This window comes from Pelmatolapia mariae, linkage group LG3_W (assembly GCF_036321145.2).
Source record: "Pelmatolapia mariae isolate MD_Pm_ZW linkage group LG3_W, Pm_UMD_F_2, whole genome shotgun sequence".
NCBI lineage: Eukaryota > Metazoa > Chordata > Actinopteri > Cichliformes > Cichlidae > Pelmatolapia > Pelmatolapia mariae.
Window position 1 is genome coordinate 27,262,630 of NC_086229.1, and position 18,062 is coordinate 27,280,691.

At 42.9% G+C, this 18,062-nt stretch overlaps 1 protein-coding gene across 1 annotated transcript in view; it reads left to right on the forward strand.

Moving 5' to 3' along the window:
* The first annotated feature begins 287 nt into the window (after positions 1-287).
* LOC134624318 (NLR family CARD domain-containing protein 3-like) overlaps positions 288-18,062 on the forward strand; it is a 52,762-nt gene continuing 34,987 nt past the window's right edge. The window contains exons 1-3 of the mRNA XM_063469292.1: positions 288-324; positions 2,417-4,199; positions 6,557-6,727. Coding sequence (XP_063325362.1) covers positions 288-324; positions 2,417-4,199; positions 6,557-6,727 — 1,991 coding nt within the window. The remainder of the gene's footprint in view (positions 325-2,416; positions 4,200-6,556; positions 6,728-18,062) is intronic.

Sequence of the window (18,062 nt, forward strand, 5' to 3'; positions counted from 1 at the left end):
TCACAGTCATCCCCATGCTGCTCTTTATAGACCGGTGGATTTTCAGTGTGTCCAGCATGGATCTGATGTTTGACTCCATGATTTCAGTCTGATTGGGTCATTCATAAAGTATTCTGTTCCAGATGCTGGAGGACAACATCATCACTTTTGTGAAGAACGAGCTGAAGAAGATCCAGAAGGTTCTGAGTCCAGATTACCCAGAATGCTTAGAGAGTCAGTGGGAGGATGATGAGCAGACAAGCAGCAGAGAGGCATTTCTAAAGCTCACACTGAACTTCCTGAGAAGAATGAAGGAGGAGGAGCTGGCTGACTGTCTGCAGAACAGTAAGAAACACAAGAAAATTTAAGCTTATTTTTACTAGCTGGGCCCACGTTCTCATTTTAGGTATGACAGCATTTTATTAGGGAAAGGTGAATGCTTGCACATGAACTGAGCCTTGGTTTGGGGAAGGCCTCAAAGGGGCCTTCCCCAGGGCGGGGGCAGCCATCTGCCGTACACTGGTTGGGGTGAGATAAGGACAACAGGACAAAGATAATAATAATAATGGATTGGATTTATATAGCGCTTTTCATGGCACCCAAAGCGCTTTACAATGCCATTATTCATTCACTCTCACATTCACACACTGGTGGAGGCAAGCTACAGTTGTAGCCACAGCTGCCCTGGGGCAGACTGACAGAAGCGAGGCTGCCATATCGCGCCATCGGCCCCTCTGGCCAACACCAGTAGGCGGTAGGGTAAAGTGTCTTACCCAAGGACACAACGACCAGGACAGAGAGGCCGGGGATCGAACCGGCGACCTTCCGGTTACAGGTGCGCTTCCCAACCTCCTGAGCCACGGTCACCCCAAGATAAGGGCAGGGAGAGCGAACATCATCACTCCATGGAGTGGAATGGATGAGCTCGGACAATAAGGAAGGAATTGCAGGAGAAGAGATCAAAGGAAACTGTGAACAATGGAAATCTTAATAGATGAATGAAGGGAACCCTCGATCAGGTAGCGATGTGGCTCAACATTGAACTGAAGCTCTAACAGAGAAGTATGCTGGATTTAAGATTTGAGGTAAGGCTTGACGGCTCGTAAAGTTTGTGCGAGCTTGTCTTTGAGTAGAAGATGGAGAGGGGGTGCTTAGCTTGTTAATCCCTTCAGATAAGGCAGCAATGACTAATGTGCTAATACCTGAAATGAACAGAGGTGACAGCAGCTGCTTGCGAAGGGTAATGAATCGAAAGAGTGATTAGAGGAAAATGATCTTCTACAATAATAACCCCCAAAATCGTCAGAGAGCAGATAGTGAGACTTATGAACTTCATGGCAGATGGTAAGCTGTTTAGACATAGTCAGAACCGTGAGTCGACTTAGATAGCAGTCTCAAATGATTGTGTGGAGGGTGGACGTTAGATGATGCTAGTGAAAGCACATGAGAAGTGAAGGGACACCATGAAGAATTATGTGCACAGCGCAGTTTGGATGTCTTAAGAGGAGTGATAGAGGACAGAGCCTGGCATCCTATGCCTGTGCTTTTCAAAGGAAGGAAAGATGGCAGACACGTTGGCATCTCTGTGCCAGTTTGAGAGGCTGGGAACCTGTCAACCCGGTACCAAGGTTTGCTGCAGAATTTTGCAAGGCAGGGATCAGGTGCTGGGAACCTGGCAACTCAGTGCTGACGTTTGCTGCAGAGTTTAGCAGAGGAGGAATGAGTGGCTAAGAACCTGGCAACTCTGTGCCGAAGCATGCTGCAGTTGCTATGGAGGGATGGAGTACTAGCAACTTTGTGCCTTTTTTTTTCTTTTAACTATGCTGAGAAACTGCCAACCCGATGATTAAAAAGCTTGCTGCTGCTTTTGCGAATTAGGATAAAGGAACCTGGCAACCCGGTGCCAAGGTTAGCTGCAGAATTTTTGAACGAGGGATAAGTGGCTGAGAACCTGGCAACCCGGTGCCGAGGTTTGCTGCAGAATTTTGCGAAGGAGGGAATAGGCTGGGAACCTGGCAACTCGGTGCTGCATTTACTACAGAGGAATGGAAAACTGGCGACTAAGTGCCTTTTTGTGTGTGTGTGTGTGTGTGTGTGTGTGTGTGTGTGTGTGTGTGTGTGTGTGTGTGTGTGTGTGTGTGTGTGTGTCTTCGCTGAGAAACTGGCAGTTCGGTGGTTGGAAGCTTGCTTCTACGTGATAGAAAACATGGCAGCGATGGAGAAACAGTTGAGTGTGGAGCTAGCGGCAGATTTCCAGTTTGCATTAACCTATATCGATGACAACCGGAAGGAGCGTGTTTGGAGGCGTGGTGCCGCTCCAATATAAATGAGACATTTACTAAAGTCTCGCACATAGATTAAGATCCATGAATGTGCACTTAATACATACTTGATTGAGACTTTTGTTTGCTTGTTCCTTTAGGAATTCCCCTTGGAGGTTTTCAAGATCATCTTAAGTCTGTCTTGAAGAAAAAGTTCCAGTGTGTGTTTGAGGGGATCGCTAAAGCAGGAAACCCAACCCTTCTGAATGAGATCTACACAGAGCTCTTCATCACAGAGGGAGGGACTGCAGAGGTCAATGATGAACATGAGGTCAGACAGATTGAAACAGCATCCAGGAAACCAGACAGACCAGAAACAACAATCAGACAAGAAGACATCTTTAAAGCCTCACCTGGAAGAGACAAACCAATCAGAACAGTGCTGACAAAGGGAGTGGCTGGCATTGGGAAAACAGTCTTAACACAGAAATACACCCTGGACTGGGCTGAAGACAAAGCCAACCAGGACATCCAGTTCATATTTCCATTCACTTTCAGAGAGCTGAATGTGCTGAAAGAGGAAAAGTTCAGCTTGGTGGAACTTGTTCATTACTTCTTTAAAGAAACCAAAGAAGCAGGAATCTGCAGCTTTGAAGACTTCCAGGTTGTGTTCATCTTTGATGGTCTGGATGAGTGTCGTCTTCCTCTGGACTTCCACAAAACTACAATCCTAACTGACCCTAGAAAGTCCACCTCAGTGGATGTGCTGTTGATAAACCTCATCAGGGGGAAACTGCTTCCCTCTGCTCGCCTCTGGATAACCACACGACCTGCAGCAGCCAATCAGATCCCTCCTGACTGTGTTGCCATGGTGACAGAGATCAGAGGGTTCACTGACCCACAGAAGGAGGAGTACTTCAGGAAGAGATTGAGAGATAAGACTCAGGCCAGCAGGATCATCTCCCACATCAAGACATCACGAAGCCTCCACATCATGTGCCACATCCCAGTCTTCTGCTGGATCACTGCTACAGTTCTGGAGGATGTGCTGGAAACCAGAGAGGGAGGTCAGCTGCCCAAGACCCTGACTGAGATGTACATCCACTTCCTGGTGGTTCAGGCCAAAGTGAAGAAGGTCAAGTATGATGGAGGAGCTGAGACAGATCCACACTGGAGTCCAGAGACCAGGAAGACGATTGAGTCTCTGGGAAAACTGGCTTTTGATCAGCTGCAGAAAGGAAACCTGATCTTCTATGAATCAGACCTGACAGAGTGTGGCATCAATATCAGAGCAGCCTCAGTGTACTCAGGAGTGTTCACACAGATCTTTAAAGAGGAGAGAGGACTGTACCAGGACAAGGTTTTCTGCTTCATCCATCTGAGTGTTCAGGAGTTTCTGGCTGCTCTTCATGTCCATCTGACCTTCATCAACTCTGGAGTCAATCTGCTAAAAGATCAAAAAATCACCTCAAATAAGTCTGAAATTAAAGAATCTGCAGAGAAAGACTTCTACCAGAGTGCTGTGAACAAGGCCTTAAAGAGTTCAAATGGACATCTGGACTTGTTCCTCCGCTTCCTCCTGGGTCTTTCACTGCAGACCAGTCAGAGTCTCCTACGAGGTCTTCTGACACAGACAGGAAGTAGCTCACAGACCAGTCAGGAAACAGTCCAGTACATCAAGGAGAAGCTCAGTGAGAATCTGTCTGCAGAGAAAAGCATCAATCTGCTCCACTGTCTGAATGAACTAAATGATTATTCTCTGGTGGAGGAGATCCAACAGTCCCTGAGATCAGGAAGTCTCTCCACAGATAAACTCTCTCCTGCTCAGTGGTCAGCTCTGGTCTTCATCTTACTGTCATCAGAAAAAGATCTGGATGTGTTTGACCTGAAGAAATACTCTGCTTCAGAGGAGGCTCTTTTGAGGCTGCTGCCAGTGGTCAAAGCGTCAAACAAAGCTCTGTAAGTAAATATGTGATCATACCTTTTGTGTGCAAACATTGTTTTGAAAAAAGGAATTGGCCACCACATCTTAAAAGAACTTAACTCTGAAACTGAATGGAATAATTTCAGCACTCAAAATCAAGTAAAACATACTTCTGTTTCGAAGCAGCAAAGTGTCAACTGCAACATTAGCCGTGAACCATGTACCATGCCGACTCAGCCTGTGTTTAACTTCCCAACAAAAAATACATAACTATGAAAAACTGTTTAAAAACTGATTAGTACAGTAACACATTTGCTTTCATATAAACAGTTTAGTTCTCATTCAGTTCTTCTCTGATTTTCTCTGCATCAAATTCATCCCCACAGCATGATGCTGCCACTACCAAGCTTACCTTTAGGGATGATATTTCCCAGGTTATAAGCTATAGCTGCTTTCCTTGGGACATGACTCTTGGCATTCCAACGAAAGAGTTCGAACTTTCATCAGACCAAAGAATTTTGTTTCTCATGGTCTGAAAGTCTTTCAGGTGCCTTTTAGTAAGCTAGTGGCAGACCTTCATGTGGTTTTTACTGAGGAGTACTTTGATCTGCCAATTCTACCATAAAGTATTGCATAAATGGCTGTACTTCTGAAAGTTCCTCAAAACTTCACAAAGCAAACCTGAAACCCTGTTAGAGTGAACATCGGAATCATCAGACTATTCAATTAGGAATATATAACAGATTATAAGTGGAAACAGGATACACCGGAACTCAGTGTTATGGTTGTTAAAAATTATGTACGTGTTATATTTATTTATTAGTTTGACCAATTTAAGATGATACGGAAACAAAATGCTGCCACCCCAAGTCTCCATTTCAATTTGTGTTAACGTGGGACTCAAACTATGAAAAAGTTTTAAATTGTATTGACAGGCCACGTAAAACCAGTGTTATGATATAAAATATACACAATGTTTTTCCCTGGATACTATCGTCGTGTTTACTGTGGGAAGAAATAGTAAAAACTGTGTATTCTAAGGAATGGGCTCGAAGCACTCTGCACATCTTTCCTTTTGGTGGAAAAATATACCATGTCAATCAATCACAAAATTATATGATTGGACGTGGCATTTGGTTGTTTAGGAACAGAGGGAAATTTTGGAAGTGATGGTAATGAGTGAGTGAGCATAAAGAAAGAAAGCGAGATTGTTTTGATACACACAACAATGACACAACGGCTGAATGCCACAGCTGCTGCTAAAAAGCAACCAAAGGCAGACTGCAGTGTAAATGCTGTATGCAGGTGGAAAACAGGAGGAGTGATAGACCTCCTGCTGTCATTCCTGCAGGTATCAGGGTTGTGATGAGCTCATCTGTCTTACAGTGGACAAAAACTATTTTTTGGAGTGGTGCAAATAATTAGTGTGGCATCTTATTTGATATAGAAAACCTGATTGTTCTGTAAATAGTTTTATTGTTAGAAAAAAAGTTACAAATTATATTTCCATTTCAAGTTTAACAAAAATCATTTATTAAACCTGTTTGTGGTTTTTACAGTAAAAATGTAACTTATTTTTTCTTATAGGATTTTGTTTTTTGACTTTTAGATCAATTGTGTTAATACGGTAAAAACAAATACCAGTAAATTCAAACATGTAAGGTTGTGCTGAAAAGAATGATACCAAACAAGGCAAGGTAAATAGTTTTTAAAGGGGAAATATAGAGGTGAAATCAAAAAGTAGTGAAAAAACGGCCAATCATGCCCCGGACGCCAGAGCGTTAAATACATTTCAAGGATTGCTAGCATTTTTTTCCACTCTGTCATTATAGGGTATTGTTTGTAAAATTTTGAGGTGACAAAAATTTTTTCTCCACTTTGCAATGAGGCTATAACTAAATTGGGTAAAGTTAAGTGCTCTGAATAATTTCTGCATGCATTTTAGATCTGATTCTTCGCCTCCTCTGAGAGGTTTACTAGCCTTATGTTTATCGCTCACAATGTTGCCTCCAAGTCCAGGAATTTTGTTCTTTTTCTATTGCATAAACTTTAGCTAATCATAGTTCAGTTTGTAACTCACCTTAAGTCTCTTTTCTCATTTTCATATCTGCTATGTCTGCCATAACACTATCTAGTTTAGAGAACTTGGATACCAGGTCTTTGGTCTGTGCCAGGGACACTTAACAGTCCCTGAGAAGAGATTTGTTTCGGCCAAGAAAGTGATCACTAGTGCCCTTACATCTATGCCAAAATTTGTATTTGGACAGAGCTCCACCCCAAAGTTTAGATAAATTTCTTAACCATGATGTGGGAATACAAATACCTTTTCTTTAATTTTGCCCAGGTTCAACATTTACAATGATTTACTCTTATCACAAATATTGCTTTTCAGAATAGGTGGCTGTAACCTTTCAGGGAGAAGCTGTGAAGCTCTGTCTGTTCTCAACTTCCAGTCCTCTAGTCTCAGAGAGCTGGACCTAAGTAACAACGACATACAGGACACAGGAGTGAAGCTTTTCTCTGCAGGACTGGACAATCCACATTTTAAGCTGGAATCTCTCAGGTTAGGATTCAGTCATTGCCACAGATCATAAAACATGGAATTGCATTAATACTTTAAGAGCTTACCCTTTATAAAATTTCTACAGTTAATTATTGTTTAACTGTTTTGTGTAGTGTTGGATTCTCAATTACTGCACAATTTTATAAATTTTTTTTAACATTCAAATTTGTTTGATTATGTTTAAGAATTCATCAAATAAGTGACTTCATTCACTGGCCCACTGGTTCACTTTGTGTTTGTGTTTATATTAATTTCCCTTCATTCTTAAAAATTGTAGATTTATGATCCAGATGAAGGAAGTGAAAAAATAGAATACCAATTCTTAAACAATTTTGAAAATGGGAATAAATAAATATTTAAAATTCTTTTGTAGAACAAAGAAGAAACAAACAAAAGTACACAGGCCAAAGGGAAATAAGACTGTTTACACAAAATGGGAAAGAATTTTGTTATACATATTTCTAAAGGATGCTTATCAAAATTACATTTTTATAGGGCACTATTCAGAGTGTAAATATACAATCAAGTGCTCTGAGCCTTGCATACTGCATGACACTTTATTGACTGTATGACTGTATTACAAATCCTGGTTGTGGTACACACAGACACAATACAAACAATGAGGAAATCCTCCAGTCTCCCATACACGACCCCCCCCCCCCCCCCCCCCCCCCCCCGGATCCACTGCTCCACCCCCTCCCTTGCAGCTCAGCCACCAATCACACTCTGCCACACAGACCTTACTTGACTAAAAGAAAACCTATGACTCAGTGCTTACACATGGATCCTGGAATGCCTAGAGCTATATAAGATCAACAGGACCCTAAGGGACGTCATCAGGAATTTGATGGGGATAGGGCGAACATAACTAGAGGCCTTCAAGTCAATAGCACAAGTCAACATCAAGTGCAGGATTTACCAAGGGAATGTTCTGTCCTTACTGCTGTTTTGCATAGGTCTGGACCTCCTGAGCCAGATCATCAGACTAGCTAAAGATACCAACTATGTAATGGAGTGTCCTTAGCCAGCAGCTCTACATGGATGAGATCAAGTTGTATGCCAGGAAGTTAATGAGACATTGATTCACTAATTCACACTACTTTAATGTTAAGCAGTGACATTAGAATATCATTCTATTCTATTCTATTCTATTCTATTCCGACTGGAGAAGTTTAGTGTGATGGTGGAAAAGCAAGGGAAGGTTGTCAGAACTGGGGGAATTGTTCTACCAGAAGCCAACACTGCAAACATCAAAATAGTTACAAGCACCTAGGAATCCCAAAGGCAAATGAGGTGTCTATGATAGCCACAATCCCCTGCAGAGAAAAGGCAGGTTTTAAGGAGTCTGCTGAATGGGAAGCACAAGATCCGGGCAAACAATACCTATGCCCTACCGGTGAGCAGATACACTGTTGGGATAATCAGCTGGCTAAAGGAGATGGTACAAGTAGAGGAAGATGACTGTAGTGATAGATGTTATACTGAGTTATAGCAATATCAGGAAGAAGGAATATGGGAAACCTGGAAATTACCATGGGATGAGAGAGGAGCTCAAAAAGATGTGGAGGGAGAAAGCAACAGTGATCTCTGTTGTAATCAGAGCACTCGGGGCAATAGCTTTCAAACTGGTCAAGTGGCTCCAGAAGGAGGAATGACATCTGAGATCTCTTTCCAGAAGAACGCAGTCCTAAGAACGGCAAAGAGACTGTGCAGGACCTTGGGGCTCTAATCGCTGTGTTGGCATTCTGTCCATTGAGTAAGTGGTTTAGAAGTTACAGGAGTTACAGATGTATGAAACAAAGTTGTAATACATTTGTGTGATGTCAGCAACAGGTTAGGCTTTAGAGGGTTAAAGAAAAACATAATACAGAAACAGCATGATTGAAATTCCAGAAGTTGATTCTGTTCATTGGGACGTAGCGTTTTGAGTGGGAGAAGCATTTTACTGCCCATCCAAGTGACCTTATTAGTCTCAGCTAACTGCAGGTTTCTCCAACCTTTATAAGTAGTACATTTGTATAATGATCAAAAGTAGCACCCCCAACTAACAATATGTGAAAACAAAACCCCAAACTTACTCTGCCTTATTATCATAATAAAACTTTTATTGTGTTCTGAATTGTTGCTGCTATAAATAAAGCTAAAATTTGCTGACTGCATGGAATGGGTGAGTGACAATCACTCTACACACACAAAAACACAAAACCCCGAAATAAAAAGTGTTCAGATGGATTGTTTTGTCTGCAGTCTCTCAGGCTGTCTGATCACCGAAGAAGGCTGTACTTCTCTGGCCTCAGCACTGAGCTCCAACCCCCATCTGAGAGAGCTGGACTTGAGCTACAATCATCCAGGAGATGGGGGAATGAAGCTGCTGTCGGCTGGCCTGAAGGATCCATGCTGGAGACTGGACACTCTCAGGTATGGAGAGGATGTCTGATAGAGGAACAAGAACACAATTTCCTCAAGTATCAATAGAGTATTCTAATTCTGAAATGTTTTCTCTGCTGTTCACTCAGTTCCTTTTTGTCATGTCTGTTACAAAAGCCAAGTTTGTTCTTTGATCAAATAATATACACTAGTCTAGTTAAATGATAATGACATATTTATGTTTCGGAACTCCAGGAGCTTCTCCAGAGAAAAATAACTCTCTTTTGTTTCCATTTATTCACCATTTGGTTCAAACTCTTTATAATAGTCATTTAATGAACATATTTAGATATATTCTGGATCCACTGAACCAAGGCCAACATGGGTGAAATATGACTTTCATTTAGCATTGCTCATTTTGAAATATTTATTTATAACTGTTTTTTTTATTTTCCATTAAATCATAAAATTGATTACTTTATGTATAAATAATTCAAAGAAACAAAGAAAATGTGTCAATTAATGTGCAAATCTGTATCCCAAAAAGTTGATTCATTCAGTGGTGCTAGTTTCAGTCATTGTGCAAATGTACTGTTTATAAGGTTGGGGAAACCTGCAGTCAGCTGAGACTGAAGAAGTCACTTGGATAAGTGACAAAATGTTTGTCTCACTGAAAACACTACGTCCAGATGAAAAGAATCAGCCTTTTGGGATTTACTTACCTGGATGATTGAACATGTGTCAAGATGCTAATTTGTATGTTTTTCTACATTTCATTTTTACATCAGAAAAAAACTGATGCAATTTCTTCTATTTGATATTCAGCTAAATTACCAATTTCTAAAGTACAAATAGTCATGGGAGATCTGCAAACATGCTTGCATGACAGTCAAACACAGATGGAAATAAACTCACTACCAAACATTTAGCAACAACATAATAATATAGAATCCAACTTTAATCAGTAAAAAAAATCAAAAAGAATTGCACATCATTGCATTGTTGCTCATTTATCTTTGAAATTCTAATATTCCCTGTGCAATTCCATTTAGCCAGTTGTCCTGTTGACATAAGTAAAGGAAGTGACATTGCAAGTTATTTTTTATATATATACAGACTGAACTTGTCAGGATAAATACTATAACTCTCAAAGCGGATAGTGTACAATTATATAGGGGAAAAAAATAAGCAACAATTCTGAAAATACTAAAATTTTATGATACTCCAGTTTCAATGTGGCATCACTGTGTTAGCTACAATTCTGCTTACTACTGCTATTAACCAAAAACATCAACCATATTGCATTGTTTTACTGCAACAATGTTGAATCACTATGACAAGTTTGAATCTTTGATGGTCTTTTCAGCTGGGTTTTGAGTTTGAGTTGGTCCTGCACTTCAATACAAAAGGTTAGAAATAATTTTTAAGCTATTTTTGCACCATATTTCCAGATGAGGCCATGACAAAAACGGCAGCACAAGGGCAAAGAATGCAAGAGAGACTCTAGGATCGAAGAAAAGAGAAAATATTAGTAGCAACTAATGGGAGGCAGACAAAAGAAAACAAAAATAACTGCAAAACACCCGGAAGCTGCATCTCATACTGTCCAGGCCTCATTAACTTGTTAAAGGTAAAAGTTCATGTGAGTGCCATTAAAAAAAGATTGAAAAACTGTTTCAAGGACTAAGATGGTAGAGCCATGTTGTTAATTTATAGATTTATTGCTGTAACAGCCAATCCAACAACTTCAAATAACTGAAAGACCCAGGATCAGTCCAAATCATCAGCAGTTTCATCCACGTATAGATTGAAGTGTATTTGTGAAAATGTTGGACTGTTCCTTTATCTCATACACATACTGTGTATGAGAGCCATGTCCATGTGTGCATGCTGAAAGAGACTGTGCTGCTCTGACCCCCCTCCTCCTTTCAGGGTGGAGCCTGCTGGAGTCCGATGGTTGACACCAGGTCTGAAGAAGTGTAAGTGTATTTTTAATGTGATTCATGAAAACAAAGCAGCACACATTCAACCATCTTCAAACTGTCACATCTCTGATGTCAGGAGTCATCATCAAAGTGTCAATCAATGAACAGATGATGGATCAATAACTGCAGCTGGATTGTGTTTGTTCTCTCATCAGATTCCTGTCAACTCACAATCGACACAAACACAGTACACACAAACCTCAAACTGTCTGACAACAACAGGAAGGTGACACATGTGGAGGAGGTTCAGTCATATCCTGATCATCCAGACAGATTTGATGTTTGGCCTCAGCTGCTGTGTAGAAATGGCCTGACTGGTCGCTGTTACTGGGAGGTCGAGTGGAAAGGAAGGGTGGACATGACAGTGAGTTACAGAAGACTCAGAAGGAAAGGAGGCAGTTATGACTGTGTGTTTGGATACAATGATCAGTCCTGGAGTCTGAACTGCACTGAAGAGGGTCCTGACTCTGTCTGTCATGATAACAGTCGAGCATCTATCTCTTCCCCGTCATCTTCCTCCTCCTCCTCTGTCTCTAACAAGGTAGCAGTGTATGTGGACTGTCCTGCTGGCACTCTGTCCTTCTACAGAGTCTCCTCTGACACACTGATCCACCTCCACACCTTCAACACCACATTCACTGACTCTCTTTATTCTGGGTTTTATTTATTTCCTGGTTCCTCAGTGTGTCTTTGCTGAGTTGAGTGTCTTCCTGTTAGAGAAACTCTGACTGTTGAACAGATAGTTCAGTCTGTACATGTCTGTCTCTTTCACTCAGAAACACGTTTTCAGATTCATGGATTCAATCAGTTGATGTTTTAAACTGTTCTAAATGATTCCTTGTAAACTTCTTCCTCTTTAGTGCTTTAAAAATGGAAGCTCCCATTATTCCAGGATCCAGGTGTAGTTTTTCAGTTTTTTTTCCACTCAAAACTTCACAGTGAATATCAGTATGTTTCTCTAAAGCCCACTCCACAACCAGCTCCTCTATATTTTGAACAAGTCTGAACTCATTAAAATGAATCCAAATGTTTGATTTCTCTTTCTCAATGTGATTTTTGTTTTCCATCGTGACTGAATAATGGACATCCAATAGTACTCAGTGTATAAAATATTAAAGACAGTAAGTGTCTCTCATGTTTCTGTCCAACCATTATCTTCCAGTTATCCTTTTCAGGTTTGGGGCTGAGGGAGGCCTTCTTAGGACGAGAGGCACGGTACTCCATGAACAGGTTCCCAGTCTGTCGCAGCGTCAATGCATAGACAAGGACAACCATTCGCACTCACATTCCAATTAACTTATCCCACTAATTGCATCTCTTTGGACTGTGGCAGGAAGCCGGAGCATCCAGAGAGATTCCACGTTTGAGCAGTAAACCTAGTAAATGTGGTAACTGAGGTAGTTGCTGCCACACAAATGGCAGAGAGAGAAATGCCAGATTGTCTGTACCGCCCAGTGGAACAATCAGGACTTGCCCTGGAACCCCTGATAGAAGGCAATGAACAACTAGTTCCTTGTCTGATTTGGCCAGGTACGCCTGATGTACACCGCCAGTGCTCAGACAGGGCTGTGGGCCTGCAGACACTGAGCCACTTCTCTGTCCAAGCTCTCAATGGGAGTTAATCACAACTTGACTGGAAGAGGTGGAAGTCAGACAGGGTTTTCAGCAGGCATGCCATTTTAAATCTGTGTCCTCCAGAGGCCCAAAGGGAAGGCGCTAATACACCAAGAGGTGACCAGTCTCTATCGATAGGTTTAGGCAGTCCTACTAGATGGTGCACGAGTCTCCTTTATAGTTTGAAGACAGGGGCAGGCGGCCTGAAGTGCGAAGTCTCTCCTTCTCAGGGGCCAGGCTGCCAGCCTCCGGTTCCAGACCAAGGAGGTGAGGCTAGTCCTTGTGGCCCCTCTCTGGCCCTACATGTCCTGGTTCTCAATGATCTCACCCCATCTATATATTTTATATTTATATATTTTATCACTCTCTCTCTCTATCGCTATATCTCTCAAGCCCAGAAATGCTGTCACCTGAGATGGATTCAGCCTTCACTTTTTCAGGGGCAGCACCAGAGCCTGTACATGAGAGACCAGCAGGGTGATATGGCTGTGGCACTGGCCTGACATTCCCTGAGGTGCAGAATCTGACGGAGCCCTACACCCTGCTTGGAAACCAGAATGTAGAGGAAGAAAAATCCCTCTACGCTTGGCTGTCTCCAATGTTCACCTCCCCTATAGAAAACTTTGCCACGATGGCTGCCAGTTCTTCCCAAAGGATGCAGGTCTGCTGGAGGTTGCCCAGTGAGCTGAAGGCAAGGGCAGTGGGGGGTCAGGGGGGTCGGTGGAAAAACTGCAGGCGGTGGCCCTGGGTTATGGTGGAGACCACCCAAGGGTGAACCCCAAGAGCCAACCAAGCAACGCTGCACTGTGCTGCAAACAGGGGAGGGGGCTGGGTGGCCTGGCCCAAAAAGATGGCAGTCTTGTTTTGTTTTGTTTTGTTGTTAGCAGCTAGAAGATGACAGTGTCCAGGGAGGCTGCTGATACAGGCTCCCAACAGAGCAGACAACTGCCCCCCACACACACAACACGCTAGCAAAATACCACATACAAGTACTACACACACAATCTGTTACACACGCTCACTCTTAAGTGGGGATCAAACCAGTTTCATGTCTGCACAGCTGTTTCATATGGGCCATGAGTGGCTACCTGGAGTGTCCTAAAGATATATCCAAGTTTAAATATTCTCATATAAAAATGAGTTGAAAATGCACTGCATATTACTACAAAAGTAGTATTTAACTTACAATTGTCAGTCTTCTCCTCTGTCATTTTCATAGATAAGATAAGATAAGAACAACTTTATTTATCCCGAGGGAAATTCTTTTGTCATGTACATGCTCAAAGCAGCAGGAGAGACCGAGGAACAGATGAAATAGATATAAGATATAAGATATACAATATATACAATAAGAATAGTGTACAGTAATATACAGTAGTAGGATAGTGCAAGACAAATAATCGGATAACTCTAACAAAGTAATATACATAACTATATCCTGGTGAATAAATAACTAAACTATCAGTGCAGGCGGTTCTAGAAAGTGACAAAGTATTGTGCAATATAATAAAGGGAGTAGCAGCATATGATGGGGGGATGGAAACAAAATTCAATAAATACTCTTGGGTAATATTGCACGGTCTGGAGGGAACAGAATAACATTGGTAATAGTCTTAGGAGAATCACCTACAGAGTGAGGAAGAGTTAAACAGTCTTATTGCCACCGGTACAAAGGATTTCCTGTGGCGGTCAGTTCTGCATTTCGGGGCAATGAGTCTTTTGCTGCGTTTGCTCCGATGGTCCATCATGGGGGTGTGCATGGGGTGGGAGGGGTTGTCCATGATAGAAAGAAGCTTTTTTAGCATTCTCCTCTCAGACACCTCCTCCAGGTTCTCAAGTCTGACACCCAGGACAGAACCAGCCTTTCTAATCAGTTTGTTCAGCCTGTTGGCATCAGCTGTCTTCACCCCACTTCCCCAGCACACAGCTGCAAAGAACACGACGCTCTCCAACACCGAGTGATAGAACATGGTCAGCATTTTCCTACCAACATTGAAGGACCTGAGTCGCCTCAGTAGGAAAAGCCGACTCTGCCCTTTTTTGAAGATAGCATTGGTGTTCTTGGTCCAGTCCAGTTTACAGTCCAAGTGTACCCCCAGGTACCGGTAGTCCTCAACGATCTCCACGTCAGCCCCTCTGATGGTGACAGGGGTAGGAGGAGGAGCCTGCTTCCTAAAGTCCATAATCAGTTCCTTTGTCTTTGTGATGTTAAGTTGTAGGTGGTTTAGCTCACACCACTCGACAAAGCTGTCCACCACACTCCTGTACTCTTCCTCCTGTCCATCCCTGATACAGCCCACGATGGCAGAGTCATCTGAGAATTTCTGCAGATGGCATGACTGAGATTTGTACCTGAAGTCAGATGTGTAGAGGGTGAAGAGGAAGGGTGATAGGACCGTCCCCTGCGGCGCCCCTGTGCTGCTCAGGATGTTATCTGAGCGGCAGCTCTTCAGTCGGACATGCTGTGGTCGACTTGTTAAATAGTCCGTAATCCAACCTACCAGTGGGGCGTCCACCTGCATTTCCGTGAGTTTATTCCCCAGCAGTGATGGTCTGATCGTGTTAAAAGCACTAGAGAAGTCAAAGAACATGACCCTCACAGTGCTCCCAACAATGTCCAGGTGAGAATAAGCCTGGTCCAGCAGGTAGATGAGGGCATCCTCCACACCGATACGAGGTTGATAAGCAAACTGCAGGGGGTCCAGCCAGGGCTCCACCAGCAGACGCAGATGTTTCAGGATGAGTCTCTCCAGCGTCTTCATGACATGTGAGGTCAGAGCCACTGGCCTGTAGTCACTGGGGGTCGATGGGTTGATCTTTTTAGGGACAGGAACCAGGCAGGATTGCTTCCAGAGTGATGGAACTCTCTGCATCTCCAGGCTCATGTTGAAGATCCGTTGTAGAACTCCAGACAGCTGGGAAGCACAGCACCTGAGGGCCCTGGGACTGACACCATCAGGGCCAGCAGCTTTGCCGGAGTGGAGTCTGCCCAATTCTTTTTTGATGTCATCTGCTGAGAGGGACAGGGTGAGACAGTCTGAGGGGGCAGAAGAGGGGGGAGGAGAATGGAGAAGATGGAAAGAGCTGGGTGTGGAGACAGGAGACGCAGGGCAGTCGAACCTATTGAAGTGCAGATTTAGGTTGTTAGCACTTTCGACGTCCCCATCCATCCCAACACCTCTCTTTTGTCTCAGGCCAGTGATAGCCCGCATTCCATTCCACACCTCCCTGGTGTTGTTTTCCTGCAGTTTGTCTTCCAGCCTCCGTCTGTAGGACTCTTTACCCTCTGCAATCTTGGCTTTCAGCTCCTTCTGCACCAGTTTCAGCTGATCTATGTCACCATTTCTGAAAGCTCTCTTTTTCTTGTTCAGGGTTGCTTTGATGTCTTTGGAAACCCAGGGCTTATTGTTGGGGAAGCACAGAATAGTTTTTTTGGGGACTACAGTGTCCACACAGAAGTTGATATAATCTGTAACACAGCCTGTCAGATTGTCAATATTGTCCTGATTGGAATCAAAAAGAACATCCCAGTCCGTTGACTCAAAGCATCCCTGCAGAGTCTCTTCCGACTCCCTTGTCCATGTTGTAACCGTTTTTGTGGCTGCAGGTTGTCTCTGAACGGCAGGTCTGTAAAGGGGCTGGAGGTAGACCAGGTTGTGATCAGCCCTGCCCAGAGGAGGGAGAGGGCTGGAGGTGTATGCCCCAGCAGCATTGGCATAAAACAAGTCCAGTGTTTTATTGTCTCTTGTTTTGCAGTCCACATACTGCTTGAATGTAGGTAGAACAGTGGAGAGGTTCGTGTGGTTAAAATCGCCCGTTATAGCCACAAACGCAGAGGGACTACGATTTAGTAGGTCCGCTGTCGCAGAGCTGATGACGTCATACGCCTGCGCCGCGTTGGCATCAGGAGCGATGTAAACAATGACGACAATGGCGAGGGAAAACTCACGCGGTAAATAATATGGTCGAAGACCGACTGCTAACAGTTCGATGTGTTTGTTACACACAGCCATCCTCACCTTAACGTGACTGGGGGAACACCAGCGGTTGTTAACATAAAGAGCGAGTCCTCCTCCCCTCTTCTTCTCGCTGCTGCCTGGGTCCCTGTCCGCTCTCACACACGTAAATCCGTTTATATCCACCACCTGGTCCGGGATGTTTTTGTGCAGCCATGTCTCCGTGAAACACATAACACTGCATTCTCGGAAAACTTTCTCTGTCCTTGTTAGCATCGCGATCTCCTCCATCTTATTAACCAGCGATCTGACATTGCCGGTCACCACAGACGGGAGAGCAGGACGGAATCTTTTCCTCCTCAGTCTTCGCGTTTTCCCCGCTCTGCAGCCACGGTAGTTCCTCTTGATCACCGCGGGGATCTCATGCTGAACACCGGCATGGCTGTGCTGTCTTAGCCCCAGCAGCTGGTCCCGGCTATAGACAAAGGGGCAGCGTGGGGTCGCGGTCATCTCAGTTGTTTTACACGGAGATTCGTATCCAAACCCGGCTAAAAACTTCTCGACTACACAAGAAGTATAAACTAAAAAACTAACTAAGTAGACAAAAAGAAATAAATAAGAGGAAAAGAAAGAAAGGGGAAAGTAATTTTCAACTGCAGAGAGCATGCTAGACTGGCTGCCATCCGAGACAGCGCCGGAAGTGAAACGATCTGATGTGTTGTGAGATCTGTTGTGAAATGCATTCTGGGATATTTGGCTGCACCAAGTCAAGTCAAAATCGATGCATGCTCGATAACAGGAGCCACAACACATGCAAGGATTTTGAACATACTTAGCTTGATGCATATTTTAAATTGGAACAGTATTTATTTACCAATTTGTTGATGGCACGTGCAAGTACACTGCAAAAAAAAAAAGTGCTGTTTTTACAGGAAAACGCTGACAGCTGGGGTCACCAGGGACTTCCTGTAAAAAATACAGCAGCACAGTATATCGCTTTACATATGCAATATGTAAATTGATTTACAGTGAATGAAACTCACATTAAAACTGTTAAATCTACAGAAAAAAGAAGTTATTTTCACAAATTGATGTTATATATAAATAGACTATTTCCTGTATCTTTTACAAGTAATAAATGCTTATTGTGGATCCATAAATTGTAAAATTAACAGGGAAATATCAAACAAAAAACTAATTTAAAATGGTAGAGCAACAGTGAAACTGTGCATATTATACATAAAATCTATTATGTTATCTATTATGTTATGCTATTATGTTGTATTTTTATGTTTTAATGTAAATTTTTAACCATACACCAGCAAATTTATTACTGCTAAGCCTACACCCAAACATGCAAAAATACATCTTGAGAAAACACAAGAGAGGAAAATGTCACTTTTGGGAAATTTA